Source organism: Hippocampus guttulatus, chromosome 1 (assembly GCF_054856545.1).
Source record: "Hippocampus guttulatus isolate MCC_2025c chromosome 1, RoL_Hgut_1.0, whole genome shotgun sequence".
Lineage (NCBI taxonomy): Eukaryota > Metazoa > Chordata > Actinopteri > Syngnathiformes > Syngnathidae > Hippocampus > Hippocampus guttulatus.
The window spans coordinates 16,066,271-16,089,454 of NC_141261.1; the positions used below are offsets into that span (position 1 = coordinate 16,066,271).

The 23,184-nt window shown below is 40.6% G+C and overlaps 1 protein-coding gene across 1 annotated transcript in view; it reads right to left on the minus strand.

The window, feature by feature from the left end:
- The window catches only part of LOC147210664 (cadherin-4-like), a 209,991-nt gene that overhangs the window by 43,062 nt on the left and 143,745 nt on the right, over window positions 1-23,184 (minus strand). Inside the window, exon 5 of the mRNA XM_086114441.1 lies at window positions 17,708-17,905. Coding sequence (XP_085970567.1) covers window positions 17,708-17,905 — 198 coding nt within the window. The remainder of the gene's footprint in view (window positions 1-17,707; window positions 17,906-23,184) is intronic.

A 23,184-nucleotide genomic window follows, 5' to 3' on the forward strand; every position in this document is an offset into this window, starting at 1 on the left:
ATAATACATGGCAAATTCATAAATCCAAATAACTAAAAAAATGTCAAGAAGAAAGAGTTTGTTTGAAATGGCCAGCATAATACTAATCCAATCGAAGACCCCTGTAAAAAATAAAATCAATCTGCCATGGGTGAAATAAACAGAAAGAAAGAAAGGAACAGAACAAATATATTTAACACACTGCAAGTAAGACCTTCGAAAAACAGATTTGCGCAAAAACATTTGGAGGAAGTCATCCTTACGAATGGGAGGAAAACAAAATAAGTGCCTTGATTGTTTTCCATGGCCGCATTTTTCATCCATTCGGAACAACTACAATTAATTACCCCCCCCCCCCCCCCACACACACACACCCTTAGCATACACAGTCCAATACAATTCATCTTATTTTGTATTAAAATCTTTGAGTCACCCTCTCCGTTTACTGTCTTCTGCATGCTCCTGCATTCAAATAATATCTGTCAAAGCAAGTCAAGCAATTAATTAACAAAGCAATACATCATTTCCTGCAGGTAATGTGCCGAAACTGTAGTTTGAATGAGAGGGATGCTAAAATTTCAGGGAGAAGCTAAACCTCCAAACAAAATACTCAAGAACAACAAGGAAAAGCTTGTGTGGGCATGACAATATGGAACAGTCTAAATGGGGAAATTCAACAATGTCAAAGCATCAATCATTTCAAGAACAAATATCCAAAAATAGTTTGGAGAAGTATAGCGAAGAGGAGGTGCTGTATCGAGCACAGGGTATGCAATGAGCTGGAGTATACAGTGCATGTTACAAGAGTTTTGATGTTATTGGTAAGCATACCTGTCGACTCATACGGTTTAGCGATAGTTCATACGGATTTTGTGGTGAATCTTACGTATATGGCCGTATCGCACAAATCATACGGATTCTGAACATTTCAGTTTTTTTTTTCACCAACTCCAAATGATTTGGAGTTGGTGAAAAAAGTAACGCAGGAATACAACTCTGAACACAGTAATGCCACTAAGTAGAATGATGATTAGACATTAACCAGACATTGTATTATGGAGATCTACAATAAATATCATTGAAAATTTCGTGGTTTTTTTCTGCCGTTATTTTGACATATAAAATGCTTTGGTATGTTATAAGGATTTTTTGCTCTTTATAAGGATTTTTTTGGTAGTTTATACAGGTTGGCGCTCCAAAAAGTTGACACGTTTGGGTAAGATACGCTTATGTCTTTGCAACCTTGAATGAGCCCTGAGAAAATAACTTCGGCTATGTTCACGAACACTTGCTAGCTTTCGCCGCTCCGTTCGACACGGCCTTAAAAGATGATTCTGTACATATCGATATATTTCTAACTGGAACGAATGAATGCAGTTGGATTACATGCGATTTAAATAGTTTTTTTGGTTCACCCGTCCTATTTATTGCTTTTTGTAAAGGACAGACTGTGGCTGCACGTGCTGTTATATAGCCAAAAAATCCAAATTCAATGTCTCTGCCATTATGTAGTTACTTCAGTGCCTGAGCTAACACAGATGAACAAATGGTGACCGCAGACAAGGATTTTAATTATCTCAGTGCTTTGCCTTATTCGGAACAATGCGATTCAACATTTAAAATGGAAACAAAATAGAGAATAATAAAGATGTTTTCCGTTTTATCGAGTCTGTTTGATAAGAGAGTTGCGCTCAATGTGCCTTTGTGTCAGTCGAATAATAGCTCGAGGTGATGCATGGGACTATATTAAAAGACCATCTTTCGCATTCGTCAGAATAATATAGAGACGTTGAAGTTAAGCATTCAATGACTTTTCCTGTTATTGCTGCAAGAAAGACGTCTGGACTTTAATAGTGCACGCTTCTGCCAAATGAGAGGTGCTATTCTACCCAGAGGTAACAAAAAAAAAAAAAATCAAAATAAGCCAGCAATTGTCGTTTCAGACAAAGATTGGCCGCACCCTTTTGCTGTGGCTTTTCAGGGTTGCCGTGTGAGGGCTTTCTATCTTCTGCCTGTGTCACTTTTTCATTAGGGGATTGATTAAATTGTGAAATGGGGAAAAGTGATGGATGTATGAATAACTTTCCAAGTTGCTCCCATAGGCTTGGACAAGGACAGAATCAAGGACCCTTTGGTACTCACGCTTCCTTTCCCAGCAAACCCAATCTGGGTAATTAGAGTAAAGAGCGTCAGGGACTTCAAGGGTATGGAAGCCACCATCAAAGCCACATGCACTGTACACCTTTTCTGTGTACACGCACACACACAATGGGGTGACACGCAAATGTCGACAAGACAGGAAATGGAGGAAAAAAAGGGGTGAGCAGATTGAGGCCTTTTCACACTGCATCCAGCACAGCTGTGCTGTCGACCAACAGATCCATTCAGTGGGTATGTGCCGTTGTTGCAAAAGAGTGTGCGCTGTGCCACCATCCACTGATAGAGGTGGTGGCGGAGTGACAACAGCAAGAGATTTTGATCAAGTTGTGCACTGAAAAAAAATGGTGATGAATTTACTCAATTTAATTTCATCTAGTAGTTGCACAAAATAAAAGTATCTGGAGCCAAATAATTTTTTTGGAGTGGTAGCCTGCTTATAAAATGTTTCTGGACTCATCGTCTCTGGAATCATCTGGATCCACATTTTTTTTAAGAAGACTGTACATTGACTAAAATATGTATCTCGAGACAGATGATTTTATTTTGTGTACCCACTTGACGAAATGAAATGGAATAAATTTAACACACTACTTTTTTTTTCAGTGTATCGATCTCTCGTGCACAAGGCAAAATAAGGCACAGCAATGCACGGCGGTCCTCAATTCTTGGAATGTATGTACCAGAATGTACCAGATTGGTTAAAAATGGGAGAAATACATAATTCCATTTGCATTTTTGACATTGAAAATATTATCTTAAAATAAAAGACATCACAGCCATACATTTTTTACATCCACTCCTCATAATAAGCAAAGCAACAACTTTACGTTGAAACCGGGTTCAGTAGCTGAACAACTCGTGTCAAATAACAGCAAGGCGCAAGTGCCGCTGTCATCTTTGCATTTTAACCCACAGTGGGCACCGCAAAAAACAGATGCAGTGTAATCAAGCAAGCATTCTCTTTCTTGCGTGAGCTTCTCCTTTGGAAACTCACATGGAAGAAGTACAGCAACAGCTGGGCTTGTCTACACATCTGGGCAGATCACGTGGCGAGAAAAATCATTTGGGCAACTGGCATTTCATAGCTAAAGGACGTCCAAGGATACCCATCTGAAAGGAGGGTGGGGGTAAGGGGGGGCAAAGGTGTTATTGCAGAGCAGTGGGTGCGCCTGGTATTGACCGGAAGCCTGACAAAGCGTGGCTGCTCCCTGCCAAAATGAAGCGATGCAGCACTTCATTGCTATCTCTCATTAGCACACATGCTCTATCACTACGGGCCAACCTGCTAACCGTGTGCACGTACACACACACTTACTGTAAATGCACCCTCTCCAAGCAGAGCATCCTCTTGGCAAGTCAAAATGTTTCCGAGGGATGTTCTGGCCCCCACTCAAGCAGGCTTGCATAGGATTCTGCTTGGCAAACTCCACCTCAGTGAGGGTCCAGCTGTCATCTTGACAAATGAACCTTGGAAGAGCACGGAGGTATGTGTTTGTGCGATCGTGCTTGTATGTCTGCCGAGAAGTCACAGCAATGTATTTTTTCCCACATCGAAAAGGCGCTGGATCACGCACCCGACATGCAGATTGCTGGTCTACACACACTATACGGGTATTTGGGACTGAGACACATTGGAATTTACCAAAGCTGGCAGAGGTCTCTTTGTTCACACGAGGTGCTCTTCCAAGAAAAGAGGGCATATACTATGTATAGCAAACCAGTTCCGGTGAAATCACCTCACAAAAAGAAGCCCCGATGAACCATAACATTGTCTCTCATGGGCCACAATGTCAGGCATGGTGCAAGGAGCCATGCGTCATTCACTTTTTATGAACAATGTGGGACGTAAAAGCTTTTATAGGCTGTTAACAGGAAACAATCTTTTTTTTTCTCCTAGAAATGAAGAGCAGATAAAAATGTAAAAAGCTTAAGGGACTATTGGCTGTATACAGTCAAAGTTAAAGGACAAGTTATAAAATACAGGCACCTTTTTATCTGGTGCTAGACTGTGTATCGTCACAGCTTTCGTTTTGATACTCCGTCATGATTTCTTAACCATACATGGATACGTTTTTTTTTTCTTTGTACTGCAGCTGGCATGCTTTAAAAAGATCTCAATGTATTTTTGTTGGGCAGTGAAGGACTTCGAGCAAAGGCTCCCGATCACAGCGAGCGTTATACTTGAATGAGAAGACCCAGACCGGCACCCGCTATCTTAGACAATGTAAATAGGACCACACTATTTATGGTAAATGCTTTCCCTGATACTCTGAGATGCCCCGCAAAAATATAATCATAATAATATATACATATTTTTTCCCCCAAAAATCTGTCTCTTGCACACTACCATGATGTTGATGGTGTACCGGCTTATATCCAGACAAAAGTGCCACCCAACTAAAAGTAGAGGACAAACCAAGATTAGTGTGATTACTCTAGCCACACCGTTAACACACTGTGTGCTGTCAAGTGCGGCTTTTTTACAAACAGCACATTAAAATGATCAGTCTATTTGCAGACATCATTTATCCATCCATCCATTTTCCGAACCGCTTGATCCCCACTAGGGTCGCGGGGGGTGCTGGAGCCTATCCCAGCCGTCTCCGGGCAGTAGGCGGGAGACACCCTGAATCAGTTGCCAGCCAATCGCAGGGCACACAGAGACGAACAACCATCCACGCCCACACTCACACCTAGGGACAATTTAGAGCGTCCAATCAGCCTGACATGCATGTTTTTGGAATGTGGGAGGAAACCGGAGCACCCGGAGAAAACCCACGCAGGCCCGGGGAGAACATGCAAACTCCACACAGGGAGGCCGGAGCTGGAATCGAACCCGGTACCTCTGCACTGTGAAGCCGACGTGCTAACCACTGGACTACCGGGCCGCCCAGACATCATTTAAACATTTTAAATTCTTTAACATCAGCTTTTTATGTCATGGAATTGACTTATTTTGCTCTCTGACCTTGTCATGTCGCTGCCATTGCCTTTCAGTGTGAAGTTAGTGATCACTCTCGAGTGGTAGTTGAAGGTAGCGATTCATATATGTGGCAGTGATGTGCAATTTATGTTGAAATATCAAAGAGATGCCCTCCCACCCCGCCGTAGCTTTAAAGTAATGTGCAAAACACAGCTTAAGACCTTTGTTTAGATATTTTATCACTTCCCTGGAGATGCCACCCTCACCCCCACAGCTCCTCACTGCTACCCCCTCCCAGCAGGTTCCCCTTCTGAATGTCTATCCACTAGTTCACTGCACATGATGTTTTTTCATGTCTTCTGAGGAATATAGATTTTTGGCTCTCATTCCTTCTGCCGATCCCTGAAGTCGCTGAGGCCACTCGCAGAGGGGAACCACACAGAGGCTGTTTGTTAAGCTGTTATTTATCTCCTTCATAAAGTCTTCTTCATCTCCTATTAAACAGCCCAGAACTGTTGCCCTTGACTCACACATAACTCTTATGTCTTTTTCTGAGAGATGATTTACTATTTAATTTCACATCGACTCAACCCGAGAGGGAGCCTGCCTTCTGCTGCCTGATGTCATATCAGAGGAGAATGTGCTTTTGGAGGGACTTTAGGGCAAAATATGCATGTTTACGCATCATCTGGGTGCACATGAATGAGTGGGTGGTTGATGTGGGTCTTTTTTGTGGTTCATTTTGACTTGTGCTAGAAGTTCAAGGCCTAGTTTTTATGCAACAAGCCTGTAGCTGAAAAAAAAAAGTTCTCTCGGTGAAATAAAATAAACCAAAGCTAAATGTTCCCCATGTAAATGTCTACAGCTGCGCCAATTTTGAAATTATCAGATATTAAACCACTGTGATTACATACAGGACTCCGATAATTGCAAAATTGCTTTAAGGAAGTGCATTAATGTTAATACATTGATGACACAAATTTTCGCGTGATAGCATTTGGAACTGGTCAGTTACCAATTGTTTGACAGAACACATTCATTTTTGGAGTTGATCCATTTAGCATGAAACAAACAGCTTGGTTGGAAAATCTTCTGAAGCATACCAACCCCCGAAAAAAAAAAAGAAACTGCAACATCAACCTCGTAATTCTTTTTCTTTTTTCCCCACCGCCTGTGCAAACCATTACATTGATGTAACTCTTGTTAAGTCTGGCCCACCATGATGAGCAGAACAAAAGTCAGACATGCGTTCTCAGCAACCAAAGCGGCTTCAATCTATCATCCTATCAATACTACCCGGCACTTTACTGTTTTCCAAAGGCTGCTGAAATGTATTGCTGCAGCTCTCAATTCATCCTCTCTACACTTTCAGAAATTTTAAATGCATACATTTAATGAGGATCCCTCCGTCAAAAAAGGCTGATTTAGCTCTAATGAAAAGTCCAATCGAAAGCAACAAGCTATAATATCTAATTGGAGACCTTTTCGTAAATTATTGTTGATTGTTATGTCAAAACAATCATTCTAAAAAGTCTATTTCTAGCTAGTAAAATGAAACGAAACATATCAAGTTCAGCGGCCCGGTAGTCCAGTGGTTAGCACGTCGGCTTCACAGTGCAGAGGTACCGGGTTCGATTCCAGCTCCGGCCTCCCTGTGTGGAGTTTGCATGTTTTCCCCGGGCCTGCGTGGGTTTTCTCCGGGTGCTCCGGTTTCCTCCCACATTCCAAAAAACATGCATGGCAGGCTGATTGGATGCTCTAAATTGTCCCTAGGTGTGAGTGTGGGCGTGCATGGTTGTTCGTCTCTGTGTGCCCTGCGATTGGCTGGCAACTGATTCAGGGTGTCCCCCGCCTACTGCCCGGAGACGGCTGGGATAGGCTCCAGCAACCCCCGCGACCCTAGTGAGGATCAAGCGGTTCGGAAAATGGATGGATGGATGGATATCGAGTTCAAAGATATGGAAATATGGCACTTGTGGCTGTGATTAAAAATTCAATTAATGCAAATGTGTCTTATCGCCATTCCATTCCATTTTCAAGACCGCTTATCCTGAAGAGGGTCGTGGGAATTGCTGGAGCCTATCCCAGCTGACTTGGGGCGAAAGCGGAATAACCGCTGAACTGGTGGCCAGTCAGTCACTGGGCACACATGGAGACAAACAACGATACACACCCACATCCACACCGCCACTGAGTGGGAACCAATCAAACGCTGCCCGCACACAAGTCAAGGAAGTCTACCACTACCATCAGCGACCTGTGTCTTGTCTCGTCTCAGGGATCCATTTCAGTTCTTCCGTGTGCAAACTCTATACAGGAGGAGATTTGAACCCAAAGCACTGAAATGTAAGACACATGTGCCAACCACAGACCAATGCGCTGCCCCCATCCTTCTAGGTCCCTTGAAATGACATTCACCAAAACTCAAACCAATATAAGGTCATTTTCATGTCTCCAGTCTATGAATGATTTACATGTCCAAAATACCTTAATGTGTCCTAGTGCACTCACCTCCTCTATAATAGTGTCACGCTATTCAAAAAAGATGGTCAAATTGCTTTCGTGGTCAAATGTTTCATTCATGAGCAGACACGTCAAATACGACAGAAAGGAACACGTTCTTCCATCACGAAGACTCCATTAGCCAGTGTAGCAATGTAAAGCACTCTCATCTTTCTGCAAGGGTGTCTTTATGCCATCACAACTCATGGCTGGTTATCAACTTTGATCTCAGAAAAGATGTTTTAGGGTTGTTGTTTTATTGTTTGTTTGTTTGTTGTTTTTTTTATATTCGGAGCGATTGCGTGTATATTTCCTTCATACAAGGTTGGATAAATGGCTTCCATTCTATTTGACAATAATAATGACATTGTTATGTGGTTCCATTATTGGTCCATGCTTCTGACTTTCATGATTCCATTTCCGGTGAGTTCCCCAACACCCCACCACTCCTGGCCAGGACTAATGGCAGGACTGTGTCAGTAAAGGCATACAACTGCAAAGGGTTAAAATCGGCCCAAATAAGTCATGTAAGTGACTTGCTGCGACAATATCGGATGGGAAGCCCAACGTCACAAGAACCTTTTTTGGATTTATTGGTTTATCCAAACTCTCATAGCTGCTATGTTGACAACAACAGCAAATCGTTGCAATGATGTACTCAAATGCAATCCAACCTCATGTATTTTAAACGGGTATTCCTGAAAGAGTGCTGTCAGCTTTACTGCAAAATAGCCAATTGTTTTACAAAATTACATTTGGGGGGAGCTCCATTCAGTAAGGAGAAGGGAAAAAAAAGCCTCAGTGAGAATTGGAGTACCGTATTCTTCAAGGGCACACCCTTAAAACCGAAGATGGACACATAGCAGAAACCTCACCTCATCATTTTTCTCAGAAGAATAATTTCCTTGGGAACCATGAAAGTAGGGCCTGTGCAAATCATCATGCTGATGATGGATGTCGAGATATCGCAGTCTGGAACAACGTGGTGAGCAGACATGCAGACATCCCCGGATCCAACACTGCTTAAATCCATCAGCGTATCAATATCACACTGTATATTTAGCCAAACGGCGGTTGTTTGAGCTGGAGAAAAACTCACATCAGGGGTTTGGAACGGATATATACAAAGTGAATACTCCAGGAGACAAAATCAAACAAAAATCTTTAACCAGCCAACATGTGCTATTGAGCAAAACAAATAAAATGCTGACATGACTGTTTGAGTGCTACACCCAAGTGAACCAAAGTCTTTCACTTCTCATGCACTGTACAAAGACTCAGATGATAGCTCTGCACAACACATTTTAAGGTAATGGCTTCTTATTGGCAGGAAGTCTGCCAAAAGTGGGGCATACTATAGTAAATTTGAGAACAGAATCTGTAAAATATGGCCAACAATGTAAAAGTGTACATGCACACTATTTTTCTTATCCAACCTGATTAAAGGGAAGGGATCTACACTGTAACCCCCCCCCCCCGCCCCCCCACACCCAAACACACACACACCACCACCACCAATACAAGACAGCAAAATTGGATATTTTAGGTGGACAACCTAAGACCCGCCTATGCTAAAAAAAAAAAAGTGTGTTGAATTTACTTAATTTTCTACCACCAAGTGGTTGTACGAAATAAAATCAGCTGGGTCTAGATATATATTTTTAAGTAGACTACACATCTATTTGAATTATTATTATTTTTTTTTATCTGGATCCACATGATTTCATTGTGTGCAACCACTTGACCAAATAAGTGTGTTGGCTGACTGGGTTTTGATGACATGGCATGCAACAGGGTGGGAGGAAAACAAACAAGCAAATAAAACACATGCAACACAAGCGAGTAAGTCGGAGAGGTGTTTTGTTGTTTACATCCTTGTTGACCTCACGCTGTCTGTGTTAACCAAATCAGCGTGTGGCGTACTGAAACACACTCTTGTGAAAATATGGCAGCTACCTAGTCTGTTAATTTTTTGCTCAGGGTAAAAGCACCCGACAAAGTATTAAGACATGATGTCTATGAGAGTAGTGGCCAGGGATGTGCGGGAAATCAGCAAAAACAACAACAATGACCTTGACCTTATATTAGATATTCCCTTGTTTTCCTTGCACTCACATTGCTGAACAGTGTATAAAGGTCCTTGAATACAAATGTTTTCAATTCAGGTCAACATTTAAATCTAGGCTTATCTTCTATTTTGGGTTCCTTTTTTACATGCATTTTTTACTGTCATGAACTTCACCACACGCTACTGGTAGTGGCAGCTATTTGAGGAACTGCAGCACACATTTCCGTAGGATGTTCTCTAGCTCTGTGCAGTTCCACAAAATAGTGCTTAGGTCTCACAGTGAACGACCTATTTATTGCACCGTGATCTTTAAATACTTTCACCATCCTGGGGACTGACCAAAGGACTCAAAGAAAAAGAAAGTTTACAATTTTGTTGTCTTGTGTTCACTTTTTTCCCGGATGTAGCAAGACAGTGACGAAACAACACCCCCAAAATAAGCACCTATAAAAAGGCAAAAATGCAGCACATGATCCTTTGTTTGCTGCTTGTCTAGTACAAGTAATTACTCTCTCTGCTTGCGCATGCTTATTCTCTGTTGTGTTGTGGCTTTATGTGTGTATAAGCATTTGTCTTTGCAGGTGAGAGATGAAAAAGATGAAGGGGGCAGTTACGACAGTACTGGCCAGAGGTTGGATGAGCAGATGCCAAGAGGAGACCGAAAGGTGGAAACCAGGAAAAAAAAATATCTTTGGAAGCACAAACAAAGACAAGGTTCTAATTCCATTGTGAGACCTACATTCACTCTGGAATGTTTTCTTTCTTTCAGGTGTTTGGTTTTCTCGTTTCTGCTGACGTACATACACAAACTCTTTTTTTCGGAGCTTGAAAAAATAAAACATGATTTTAAAAATATGTAAATATTCTTTAAGAACTAGCAAAGCTAGTAAATCAACACTTCAGAGTAAAGTTAGAACATGTGAAATTGACAAAAGAAGGTGCTGGATCGAACTAGGAAAGCATTGACTGCGAAGAAGATTCACAAGCAAATTCTCCACTATGGTGCCCCTTTTACTCGAAAGGCACAAATGAAGCTTCATGAGGCACTTGTGATCATTTAGAGATCCACTAGGTGGCACTCTTGGTTGAAAGATGCAGTGGAAGTTTCAACATTTCCATTCCACTAGTCTTGCTTTTTGAACCAAAAGCACCGTTGAGAGGAGTCAAAAATATCACTTGTTTCATGAAGCTTCATTTTCCCATCACTATCTTTTACCATATATCATATCATATCATATCATATCATATCATATCATATCATATCATATCATAGGACAGCATCTAACAGCATGATAATATTCCCAAAATATTCATACATCCATCAATTTTCTGTACCACTTGTCCTATTATAGACTGACATTGGGTGAGAGGCAGGGCACACTCAGGACTGCTTGACAGTAAATCACGGAATATTTTTACATTTGAGGACATTCAATTCCCCACACTTATTGTGATTACAGACATCATGTAAAAATCATGATTCATTTCATTTGAAGTCATTCATTAATGGAAAAATCGATGGAATCATCACCAAATTGCTTTGTATAAAAGCAGAGGTGCTGAGTGACTTTCATACACTCACTAATGGAAGCTACCCCATATTTCATGGCCATAGATAGATAATTCAACAAGGTTTTTGTCATGAATGCAATTCAACAGCCACATTCCTTTAAAACGTAATCAGTTGTGTATTTTAAATTCATTTTGAACTGAATTTATGAATGTATAGACTCAACTCTCAATGACACCTGTGTTCCTACTCCATATCTCTAATGTGATCTGATCAACTCTTTTTTACTTCTTCTGCTCCTCTTTCTTACACTTTCACTGTCTGTCTTTCAGGTGTTTTTGTTGTCGCTGTGTCTGCCTGTGAAACTCAGCAGCGATTAATCACTGGTAAACACGAGCAGAGGACACCTTAGGGAGGGGAAAGTTCTCTCATTTCTGCTCAGAAAAATGATTTTCCCAATGCACTCCATGGAGAGAGATATGGAAACTGGAGCACAGGTGTTGCCACAAGCACAATCAACTTTACCCAATGCATTGCAACCCACACGAGATCTAATACAGGAGTCACAAGTTTGCTCAGAGTCTGCATTGCAGGCCGATTGGACTATTTCACACGATAACACTGGCCAATGACAAATAACCAATACAATGTATTTAACTTTTCATCATCAGTGGTTACGCTGAGCCTTCTAATTTGAAGGACAAAAAGGTCAAGGCCAATCATTCAAAGAACTTGCCGCTGTCTGTTAGTACTGGGCAAGTAAAGAATAAATGTTACACAACTAGAAGCCGCTCCACAGCATAAAGCCACACAGCAGCAAGCTATATCACAAACTGGGACCACCTAACGATTATAAATATTCTTGAAAGTCTGTAATTAAAGCACATCTTGTTTAATTTGAAATCCAGTGTGGTGGTGTTTAGAGTTAAAAAGATGAAAACTGTGTGTTCAAGTCCCGTGAATGAAGAGTTGACGTTGCATGCTTAATGCATGAGCTGAGCTCATTCACACAGTGTGATCATCGGGAAGCGAATGATAATACACACAATCATTATTTTATCCATATTAGAATTGAAAATGGACACATTTTAGTCGATTTGAATCATATCAGACTTTAATAATTTGAGCTTTAATTAAGAAGGGCAGTTACCACTAAATTACGTGCACATTATTGTCAGACAAAATCATTTATTGCGAGAGTGTTTCTGTCAAATGCATTGTCCTGCAGTCCTCGTGTTTATTGATTGATTGAATTTCATGTTCATCTGAAATTGAAGCCAGTTTCAACTCTGAAATATCTTTCAACACTAAGAAGCATATTAACAGTAGTGAGAATCAAAAAGTAGACAAAGGCGTTGTGAGTGTGAGGAAACACATTATTCATTGTGTGAACAATTACAGACAGATTGGGAGAAAATGAGAAAGTATAGGACAAGGAAAATTGAGTTTACACATGGTTTACTGAGCACACTGATTAAATTCCGTTTCCGTGGCACAAACTCACTTGCCCCCGCTCATTGTGACAGGCCAAACCATGTCCAACGAACGCTCAAAATAAATGGCACAATAAAAGTGTGTTTTTCTAGACGCTAATGTTTTTGTACACTGTCGAACAGCTTGATCAAATTGTTGGGGCGTGTTTTCTTGTTATTTTTTTTCCTTTTTTTTTTTACAGACTTTTTTCTCAGTAAAAAAAGAACCACGGTTTTGAAGATAAAAGGTGAGAGGTGTTGCCAGATTGCTTTATTTACCTTCACCTAAGATAAGAAGCAGCTTGTGAATCAATGGAAGGCTTCACAAAGTTTTTCATTGTCAGTCAGCTTTTGAGCACCACACACACACACACACACACACACACACACAAACAACAAAATCTCATATTGTTAAATTGTCCCCCGCCCACAGTTTACACACTCCGCCAACACTTCCTCACCTCGCAATTGCCAGTTCCATGTTGATATATTTTCCACTTCATTCTTGCTTTCACTAATGAAAAATCAAATAGAACAACAACCAATCATTCTGACTTGACATGAGTCAGATCATGTCACAGGTGACCAGTGTTGCTTGACTTGTCTTGTGCTTGAATGTTTGCACAGCTTCACGTTTGACAGGTTTGCTTTGATTGATAAAAATATACCTGTATATATATAAATGGATTTCTGGATTTCTCGAAATATGTGGTCCATTTGGGCAATCATGAACATCATGGTCCGAATCTTGTTGCACTTCAAACAAACAGACCGAGACCTCTTGGCAAGGGTGTGGTCTAAAAGATGTGCATGACAGCGACCAGAGTGGTGTCACGATGTCCGGAAGGTTGCAGATAGAATTGGACTCTACAAATGTAAACTCAGATGAAGATTGCAACAAAAAAATATTTATTTACAGAAAAATGGGGCGATGCAGAAAAGTCCAAATCATGACGCTGGTCAACAAAACAGGATAAAACACACACACACACACACACACTAAAACGCTTGCAAAAGGCAAGGAGAAAATAAATAGCTTGTCTCAAAAGGACAAGAGAACCACAACGCGTATACAGTAATACAAACTGTGAATAGCTTTCGAGAATTGTCTTTCTTTTCTTTTAAAAGAGTGCTGGACGTCCACTCCCAGCAGACTGAAAGCATTTAGTTTTTGTCTTCAAAGGATGAATAATAGATAAGATCATCACTTCAGCTCAGGCATTTACTGTACATCAGAAGAGATTAGTGAGCCCATCCCAGACAAGGCCAGGGAAGCCGTCGGCATGGCATTACCTTTAGTTTCATACAAGTAGATGAGCTTGTATGATGGGGATCAAGAGCTGAGCCTTCCCTTCTGGTACGCTTTAGCCATAACGCTGGTAAAGGTTTGTCATTCCTTTTTTATTATTATTATTTTTTTTTATAAAGGCTTGTCTCTTTTTTGGGCAAGCCTGGCTTTCCTATTCCTCTTGCATTCATACCATTTTTAACAGTTGTGACCACGGTTACTTAGTATGCGAGTGATTTATGCTCTCTCGGGACATTCAACGATTGGATTGTGTTGTTGTTGTTGTTGTTTATTGAACATAAAACATATACAGTAATAATTTGACAGAAAATAAGGTAGATAAAATAGTAAAAAGAAAGAAATCAGTCTTCATTCAACACAGTTATTATGTTCAAGGGAGTAGGAAGAAGTAAAAAACGTATCTAGTCCTACCCCGTGTTATGTGTTTATATCTAATACATCATTTTTATATCAATCAGAAAAGAAAAAAAGTAAGAAGAAAGATGTCTCCATTAAGGCTCATACTATACCCTTATCCGTGATATTTTTACAATTTTTGGTTTGTATCGGGATTATATACATCCACACCCTGGCACTCTTGTGTCAATTTTCTCTTGTATTCATAATGGATATTTATATACCTTTCTCTATTTATCAACTTAGTTCTGATTTATCATTATATTTAATGTTTAGAATTTATCATTTTAACTCTGATTGATGTAGGTTGTTTGTACTATTTTTTTGAATTTGTTTTTGAACTCAGCAAGCGATTTACTCATTTTCAGGTCCGTTTCGAGATTATTCCACAGATTAACACCTTTGATAGATACACTTCTTTGCTTGATGTTTCTTCTTGTTTTGAGTTTTTTGAATAAGTTGGTACCTCTTAAATCATAGGTGCTTTCTCGAATTTCGAAAAACTTCTGAATGTTTTGGCAGAGCAGGTTATTGTGTGCTTTGTACATTAATTGGGCGATTTTAAAGTCAACCAGGTCATAAAATTTCATCGTATTTAATTTGATAAATAGTGGATTTGTGGGTTCCGTATATTTTGATCTATTAATAATTCGAATTGCTTTTTTTTGTAGGTTGAGAATAGGGAGTGTGTTTGTTTTGCAGGCATTTCCCCATATTTCCACACAGTAGGTCATATATGGTAATAATAATGAAGTGTATAATGTGTACAAAGATCTCTTATTTAGCACTTCCTTGGTTTTGTAGAGGATCCCTACGGTTTTGGCTATTTTTCTTTTTACGTTATCAATATGTGGCTTCCAACATAGTTTTGAGTCAATTACTAATCCGAGAAACTTGGTTTCATACGCTCTTTCTATCTCAATTGAGTTTACCATAATTTTAGCTTGGTGTTTGATTGGTCTTGTGCCAAAAACAATTAACTTCGATTTTTTCAGGTTAAGTGACAATTTATTTCTGTTGTGACCAATACTTGTGCAATAGGCGCTGATTGATGTAAACATCTATTCCCAGCTTTTCACTTTCTTGTTTTTCATGCATAGATAACTCAAAATTTTGATGTTGCTTACACCTCGAATTAGTCTCCAATGTAGGCTTCCTAGGCAAACCCCAAATCTGAAAATGCGTGACTTGGCGTTTAAAAACAATCAATATTATAAAATAGCAGGACACACCTGAGCCATACACCAGTCAGCCATTGGATTAAAAAAAGTGTTACGTGTGTCAGAGACAGATGACAAAAAAATGGAAATCGAAGTTCAAATGGTGATGTTTTATGATATATAGAAAGGAATCGGTCATTATGGCTCCAGGCTTTTGAATGGAAGTCTGCCTGATTTCCATAGTTAAGAATTTGAAGTAAAAAAAATACAAGAGGTCACAACATGTCAAATACAAAGCAGCAGAAACAATCCTGCTGACTTCAGCATGATATACCTGTAATTTGGAAAATGCTGACATGCCAAGGCAACAATTCCAGCTGTGCTATGAATGGTGGTTGGGGGTGGGGGTGGGGGGAGGGTAATAACCTCTTACTGAGCTCTGGCACAATCTCAGCTCTTTTTCAAGACTTTCATACATGAAGACAATCTTGCCCTGGAGCCACGTTAGGCTGAGAGTTTACAGGCCAGTCAGTGGGGTCCTGACACCTGGCCTGACCAAAGTGCTGCTGTAGCTGAAATGTAGGTGAGCTACTGACACCATGCCTGCCAAGCTGATGGCAACTGGGCCGAGGTCTGAAGAAGGCGAGAAGCGGTGGGAGGGCGACTGTCTGCATGTCACTCAGCGCTGCGCTGGATGACAGAATGGCCCATTAGGGAGGAGAGTGACTTCACAGGCCATTAGGGAAGGCAACACTGAGGGATGGCGAGCTCCAGGTAGGCACAGGAGATGAGACACAAAAAGATGCATAACTAGGTCTCCTAGTCATTTGCATCATGAATACGAGTGAGTGTCGTCTTAGTAAAGACTTCTTGGTAGTTTGACAGGAAAACCAGATCAACATCAGCCTCAATTCTCAACCGGAGGACTGAAGCGGAGAAAACAAATGAACAGTAAGTGAAGTAAAATGATCCCAATAACATCCACTTCGCAGAGCTGTGTCCTTGTTAGGGCCTCTCGCTTTCAGTCGGGCCATGGCTGAGTTATCATTAAAGTTCGACGCTCAACAGAGGCACCAAAATGCATCACTTTGCCTTTCTTCTCACCAAGCCACCAGGCCCCAATGGACCTATTTACAGCAAAGACTGGACGATGCTCAAATGAAAGCTGTGCTTTCCAAATGTTTTTTTTTTTTTGTAGCTAGTCTCATAACACTGATGTGCTTTGCAATTTCAGACACCACTGAGTAATGGGGCAGACGCTCTTATTAAAAAAAAAGAAAGTTTAACAAACGCATTCCTTGATGATGAATGTTGTCTTTTGTATTTTTTTTTCTCAATCTACAGGGATGGGAAAGAAAAAAAATTCCCCTCCTGCTTCTGTTCCCTAGTGGCTGGATAAAACTCTTAGTGAAAAACAAAGAACAGATTCCAAAGGAAAAAAAACATAAAGACAGCATGCAAAACTCTTTTAAGGGACAAAAGAGATGAAGTGGGAGGGTTTTTTTTTGTGCAGACTTAGGGAAAAGCCGATGACAAAATATTTCAGAAAATATTCCAAGAAAACGCAAAGAGGGAGATAGGGATGAAACAGCTCTCTTTCAGTATGACATCTTTTTGAAGAATTACTGTACACCACAAGCGTGGATGGAGAGCGTTATGAGAGAGACACATCTTGAACCTCTGCATCTTAAACTCATACCACATAGCATATTTGCATCCATCTTCTTTTCACTTTTGTTTATTTGCCTGGCCTGGGCCTCGGAATTGCTTTACAATTTGTGAAACATTGCTATGTACCACCCCATAAAATGCGAGTGCTGCATTCCGATTGAAAATAATTTTTGTTTGAAAATAACCATGAGCTGTTGCTCGATGGATATGTTGATTGGCTGTTATTCATGAGTTTGTCACATTGAAGTTGTGGTCTAAAAAGAACATTCGGTCTGTAAAGCCTTCTGAAAAGGCCTGATGAAGAAAACCATGAAAGCTTAACAAAGCAGAAATCGTCATTTGTTCCATTGCAAACACAGAATCTTTCACTGGTTGTGTTTTGTTGCTACTTTGAAGTCTGCTCGATGTCTGGGAGAACTTCTCTCACCAGTGTGGTTAATAACACCTTGACACTTTTCCCCATTCCAGGTCACCCTTGCTTTGAGTATACTATGCACCCAACTCAGTAAGGGGTGTAAAGACCCCTCCGTTGTCATTTTACGATGAATCACACTTACACTAACGAGCATCTGAGGGAACGGTCCTCGAGAATTTTCAGCAACATTGATTGGTGGGATCACCCAGTCTCGCTTTTGCCTTCGGAGACCCTTGGAGGTGTTCCGGCCGACCCCGGAGAACATGATGACAGGAGGTGGGGCTTGGAATGCTTCCTTCGTCTCTTTCCTCTCAGCAACCGTCGCCTCTTTGGTTGTGACCTTTTAAGAAAACCAAAAACGTCAGTATGTATGAGGCCATCACAATAACATAATGCTAATTAAGAAAAAAGTCCTTTTCATTCCTTAAAGAACTTTGAATATCAGTGAACTCTTAGTAGTTGAGTTAGTGAAGTGGATCAAAGCGATTTTTTTCCCCCCTCAGTGTCTATTTCTTTGAACCTTATTCTGGAAAATAGAGTGGGTTTTACCGAGGAAAGAAAGCAATATGCTGCTGTTTGAAATACCCGCCCGCCTCCCAATGTTACAAAGTACTTTTGTTCCAAAAAGTGATAAATGTAACTCCTGGGGAATTGTAAAAAGCACATCTGTCAAAATAATAACAAGACAGTTATGTCGCTAAGGAACCAAAGTGCACACTGTTGATAAGCACATTGCACCTCCCCCCATTGTATGCAAACGCACGGACTAGAAATGTTAAATTTAACCTTAAAATGTTGCTATTCACTTCAGGAATAAAATGCTTATCAAGACAGAGAGAGAGAGAGAGAGAGAGAGAGAGAGAGAGAGAGAGAGAGCCTGTGGTGGGGTTTACAGTCCCTTTCACCAGGCTGTGACATCTTAAATGACATGAGCACCATCCAGCAAAAAACAACAAAAGAAAAAAGATCAAATGCAAATGGAGCAATAAAAAAACTAATAGAAACGATGAAGTCTGCCCGTTATGCTTAGCCGTGGGTCGAAAGCAAATGTCAGTTATTCATAATATGGTTGGAGAGCTTTGATTATAAACCTTAAGGCTCGGGGATTCTGTGACAATATGTTCAAGTACATTGTCACTTTGTATTGGGTTATTGTCTTGAGTCCCAAATGATGCAACACATGCTCAAGGGCGACATGATCGAAGATGATCCAAAGTTGTATCAGATTACAAATGCCAGGCATGTGTTGTGCAGCTATTTTATCAACATATCTCAGGGATATCGGCAAGGCAACACAAGCATGTCAAGAACACCGACACAGCCGTCATTGTGCAGTGCATCGCTTGTGCTCTCTCTCTCTCTCAATCACTCTCCCCTGAACTACCCCAAGCTCACATGCTGTCCGGTGCCCTTCTCTTGCAGCAAGATTGTTTTTCTCTCTGACAGCTTGTTTCAATAACAGGATTCCTGTCGCACTGCTCTATGTACGGCTGGTAGTGCAATGACGTGTAAAAAACAACAGAGGTTCACCGAGCTGTGCCAGGAGGGAAACAGTCTTTTTGCCTCAGACATTTGCCCACTAATGACCAAATGATTGTTCTCTGTAGCAGGTAAAGGTTTGTAAATCGCTGATATTATGACGTGTCAGAGGAGAGGAACGATTACTCCTTCATTTTAGATGCATTTGGCTTTGACTTGACTTTTATTTGCTGACTTCAGATCTGTTTTCAATAAAGCACAGCTGCATATTTAACAGGAAAGGCTCACCTCTCGTTTTATATTAGCTAATCAAATCTTAAACTTTTTATCATTCAGACTGCAGTTTAAAAAAAAATAAAATAAAATTATGAACAGACACCAGTCCGCCGTCATATCGTCAAACATCCTTTACATAGACAGCGACAAGTCATCAGCCCCAATTTTTTGGGGGGCCGTATTCAAACCATTGTACAGTGTGGAATATGCACTTGCTATCTGGTGGTGAACTAAGAGAATGCAACGACCTAAGTTCGAAGCACGCGCACTAAGGTGCCTCAGAGTGAACACACTTCGCAATGTTCTCCCAGATGATCACGAGCAGAATGCATTTCCATTATACAGCATTCAGCAGGAGCAGGAAAGTACAGTACACCATGGAGCATGTCTGAGTGTGTGGGTGTTTCTGTCAAAGTCGCAGCAAATCTTTTGTTGAAAGATTAAAAAAAAAAAAAAAACTTCAATAACCATACATTTATATATAAAGAGAGAAGTGGTTTCTTGCGTCTACTTCTTTGCTGTAGATTACTCGTATGCAATATATTGTCTGAAGATACTTTTGCAAATGATAATGTTTGAGAGTTTAAAAAAAAAGCATTTAGACAAATGGAGCAAACAAGAAGTGCTTTCTCCTTGGCTCTGTAATTTTTTTTCTTGCTTGGTCAAGGTCCCTCAAAGCTTTGTCCTGTATCTGCCAGCAGAAACAGCACTTTTTAGATGTACTTCATTTGAAAGACACTGAAGAGAAAAGCTTTTAAGTTTCAAATGTCTCAAGCAAGCATCCATATGGTCTGTATTAGTCTGAGGGGGTGGTTTGATGTGTTGTGTGCAAAGGGGCTTGGATGAAGGTGATGTGTTTACTTTTAGCAGCATTTGATTTTCCCTTTGAGAGAGGTGTTGAAAAGCAAAGAGGTCATTCAATGATTCCAAAAATATTTACAGGCAAAATTCATCCATCCATCCATTGTCTGATCTGCTTATTCTCACGAGGGTCGCAGGGCGTGCTGGAGCCTATCCCAGCTGTCTTCGGCCAGTAGGCGGGGGGACACCCTGAACTGGTTGCTAGCCAATCGTAGGGTACACGTAGACGAACAACCATTCACACTCTCACTAACACCTAGGGACATTTTCGAGTGTTTCATTAGCCTGCCATGCATGTTTTTGGAATGTGGGAGGAAACAAGGAGTACCCGGAGAAAACCCACGCAGGCACCGGTGAGAACATGCAAACTCTGCAGAGGAAGGCCAGAGCCAGAATTGAACCCTGCCCACAGGCAAAATCTTGACTACAAAAAAAAAAAAAAATGCAGAGGAAGGCCGGAGCCAGAATTGAACCTTGCCCACAGGCAAAATCTTGACTACAAAAAAAAAAAAGCCTGGGGGTCCTCAGGCTGCGATGTCAATTTCAAATTAAAGACATTAAATTTTAATTTTATGCTACAGCAAATCTCTGCTTATTGTGAGGCATACATTCCAGACCCACCCAAAATAGATGAAAGTCAGCAATATATCACAACCATAATTGCTTTTCCATTTTGGCCTTCCCAGACGCTGCATGGCAGAAACTTGGAGCCGTCAAAACTCAGAACGGCTCACTCACAAACACATTAATGGATAGAGACAGCAAACAAAATAATTACTTTGTTGCTTAATTTCTCACTTCATGCAAAGACAAGTACTCCAGATGCAAGAAATTAAAAAGAACATTTTCCAGAAGTCCCTTTTAAACAAGTACATGAATTTAGTTTCCTCTCAGTCATGTCCAAAATGCAACATCACCGCCACACTGTTTTAACATAAAATAGAACCTGGCCAACCAAACACACAGATGGACATTTTAAACACCTTGTCTAGTGTTTGACAAGTGTGCTCAAACATGCACACAATTGTTTACTTTCAGACTTTGTCAGCAGACCACAATCGGACCGACACAAGCCAGGTCTGTACAAATGCATTCTTTTTCTTCAGGGGGATCAAAGTTTGCCGGGAATGTTGCCTCATATGGCACTGGTGTTGTCAGAAAGGGTACAGCATAAAGATGCATAGAAAAGATACTTTTTGGGGAATGGGAATCTAGATCCTTCTTTTTCACATGTGCAAAGAGGTACGAGTGAGCTCACCAGAGAGATACCAAAAAAAGGGACAGAGAAAGAAACTCGAGATAAACAGATTTGTATTGTCCCCATTAGTGCTGCATAAGGCTTGCAAGGTCTTATTGTCCATTAGGGTAAATACTGATCAAACCTTGTTGCTCATACAGTATGCCCTCCCACTGATCAAAGAAACATATGCCTGCACAAGCATCGAGCAGAACTGCTGTCAGCTCTCAAGAGTTTTTCTAGTGGCAGCCTCAGACATTCGTTAGACGTGACAGGGGCGAATGTGTCACTTCTTCACATGCAACCTTCTGATTATGGAGTGTGATCGAATTGAATCAATGACAATTGAATTCGACCTCCACTGATCAGAAGTGCAAATTGGTTGCGGAATGCTTCAGTTTCTCAAGCAGTTTGGAATACGTAAATCAATAAGCCGTGTGGTTGCTTTAAATCAATTTAATACTCTTTCAACCTATTTTTAAATCTGCAAATGAAGAATCTAAAAACCGGTGACGTGCACTGAGCGCTTTCCTAAACATGATCAAAACATGAACCTTCATTTAAAGCATACATGAAGTTGTCTAAATGTATCTACAACTAGACCTGTTAACACATTGAACACATTTTTGCAGATGATATATTTCACCAGAAACCTTTGCGGATATGGTGATGTGAGACTAAAAATAATTGAAACGGGTGACATAAGTGACAGATGTACAAAGCTTCCGTCAGCATTGAGTCTGGAAAATTGCAAGAGTGACTCAATTTCATCAGAATCCGACCAAGAAAACGACGGGTTGAATTGGGGAGACGGCTGGGCCAAGATAGCTTTCAACGCTTCTAGTCACAGCTCTGCCTTCTTGCAGGCAAATTCAGCTGTGCGCATTAGCTGTCATGGCGTATCAACAAATAGGTTCTGTGAGCAATAATAAACAAAGCGTTTGGATACAGTCTTTCTTGATAAACCACATATATTTCTCCTTCTGCCCACCACAGGCACACTTTAAGTACTTTTGTCTCTCAATTGAGAGTAGACAAGCTCATTACTTCACGACAGTATTCACACTTTTTGTTTTTTTTGTTTGCTGGTTACCAATGAGATTTTTGGAAAGAAACTGGGTAACTTGGTTAAACACAGATTGTTTTCCAACTGATCAAATCAATACTCACCAAAGTACAAACCCAAATAAATATTTTGTTCATCTTATGTTATGCACAAAGACTGACGTGGTTGTATACAATGTGTAGCGATTTTAAGCGAGCTACAAGATCCCTAGATGGACTTGCATTGGAGAGATACAGACTGGTTATGCTGTTTTCACTGTCATTCTGGCACTTGAAACAGATATCTGATGCCGGTCGCCAATGTCATTAAGATCCTGGTGGGCGTAACAAATGTTCTCAGAACCAATGGTACATAAACAAACTGTGAAATAATCCAAAAAAGACCACAATTGAGGTCCATGAGCCGATACACATGGGTGTGTCGGTTAGCATCAAGGCTACATGGCTATTACAGTATTAGCACTACGATAAATAAAGAAAATGACAAAAAGAGTGTGTGTGTGTGTGTGTGTGTGTGTGCCTATGAAGAACCGATGGGACAGATGTGAACTAAACTTATCGTATTATCCGCGGTATAAGGTGCAGCTAAAAGCATTCCATTTTCTCAAAAGCCGACAGTACGCCTTATAATGATGCGCCGTATACAGGGTGTTACAATCTCTTTATATTCCCCATTTACCTTTTCCCTGTTAGTGTTCCTA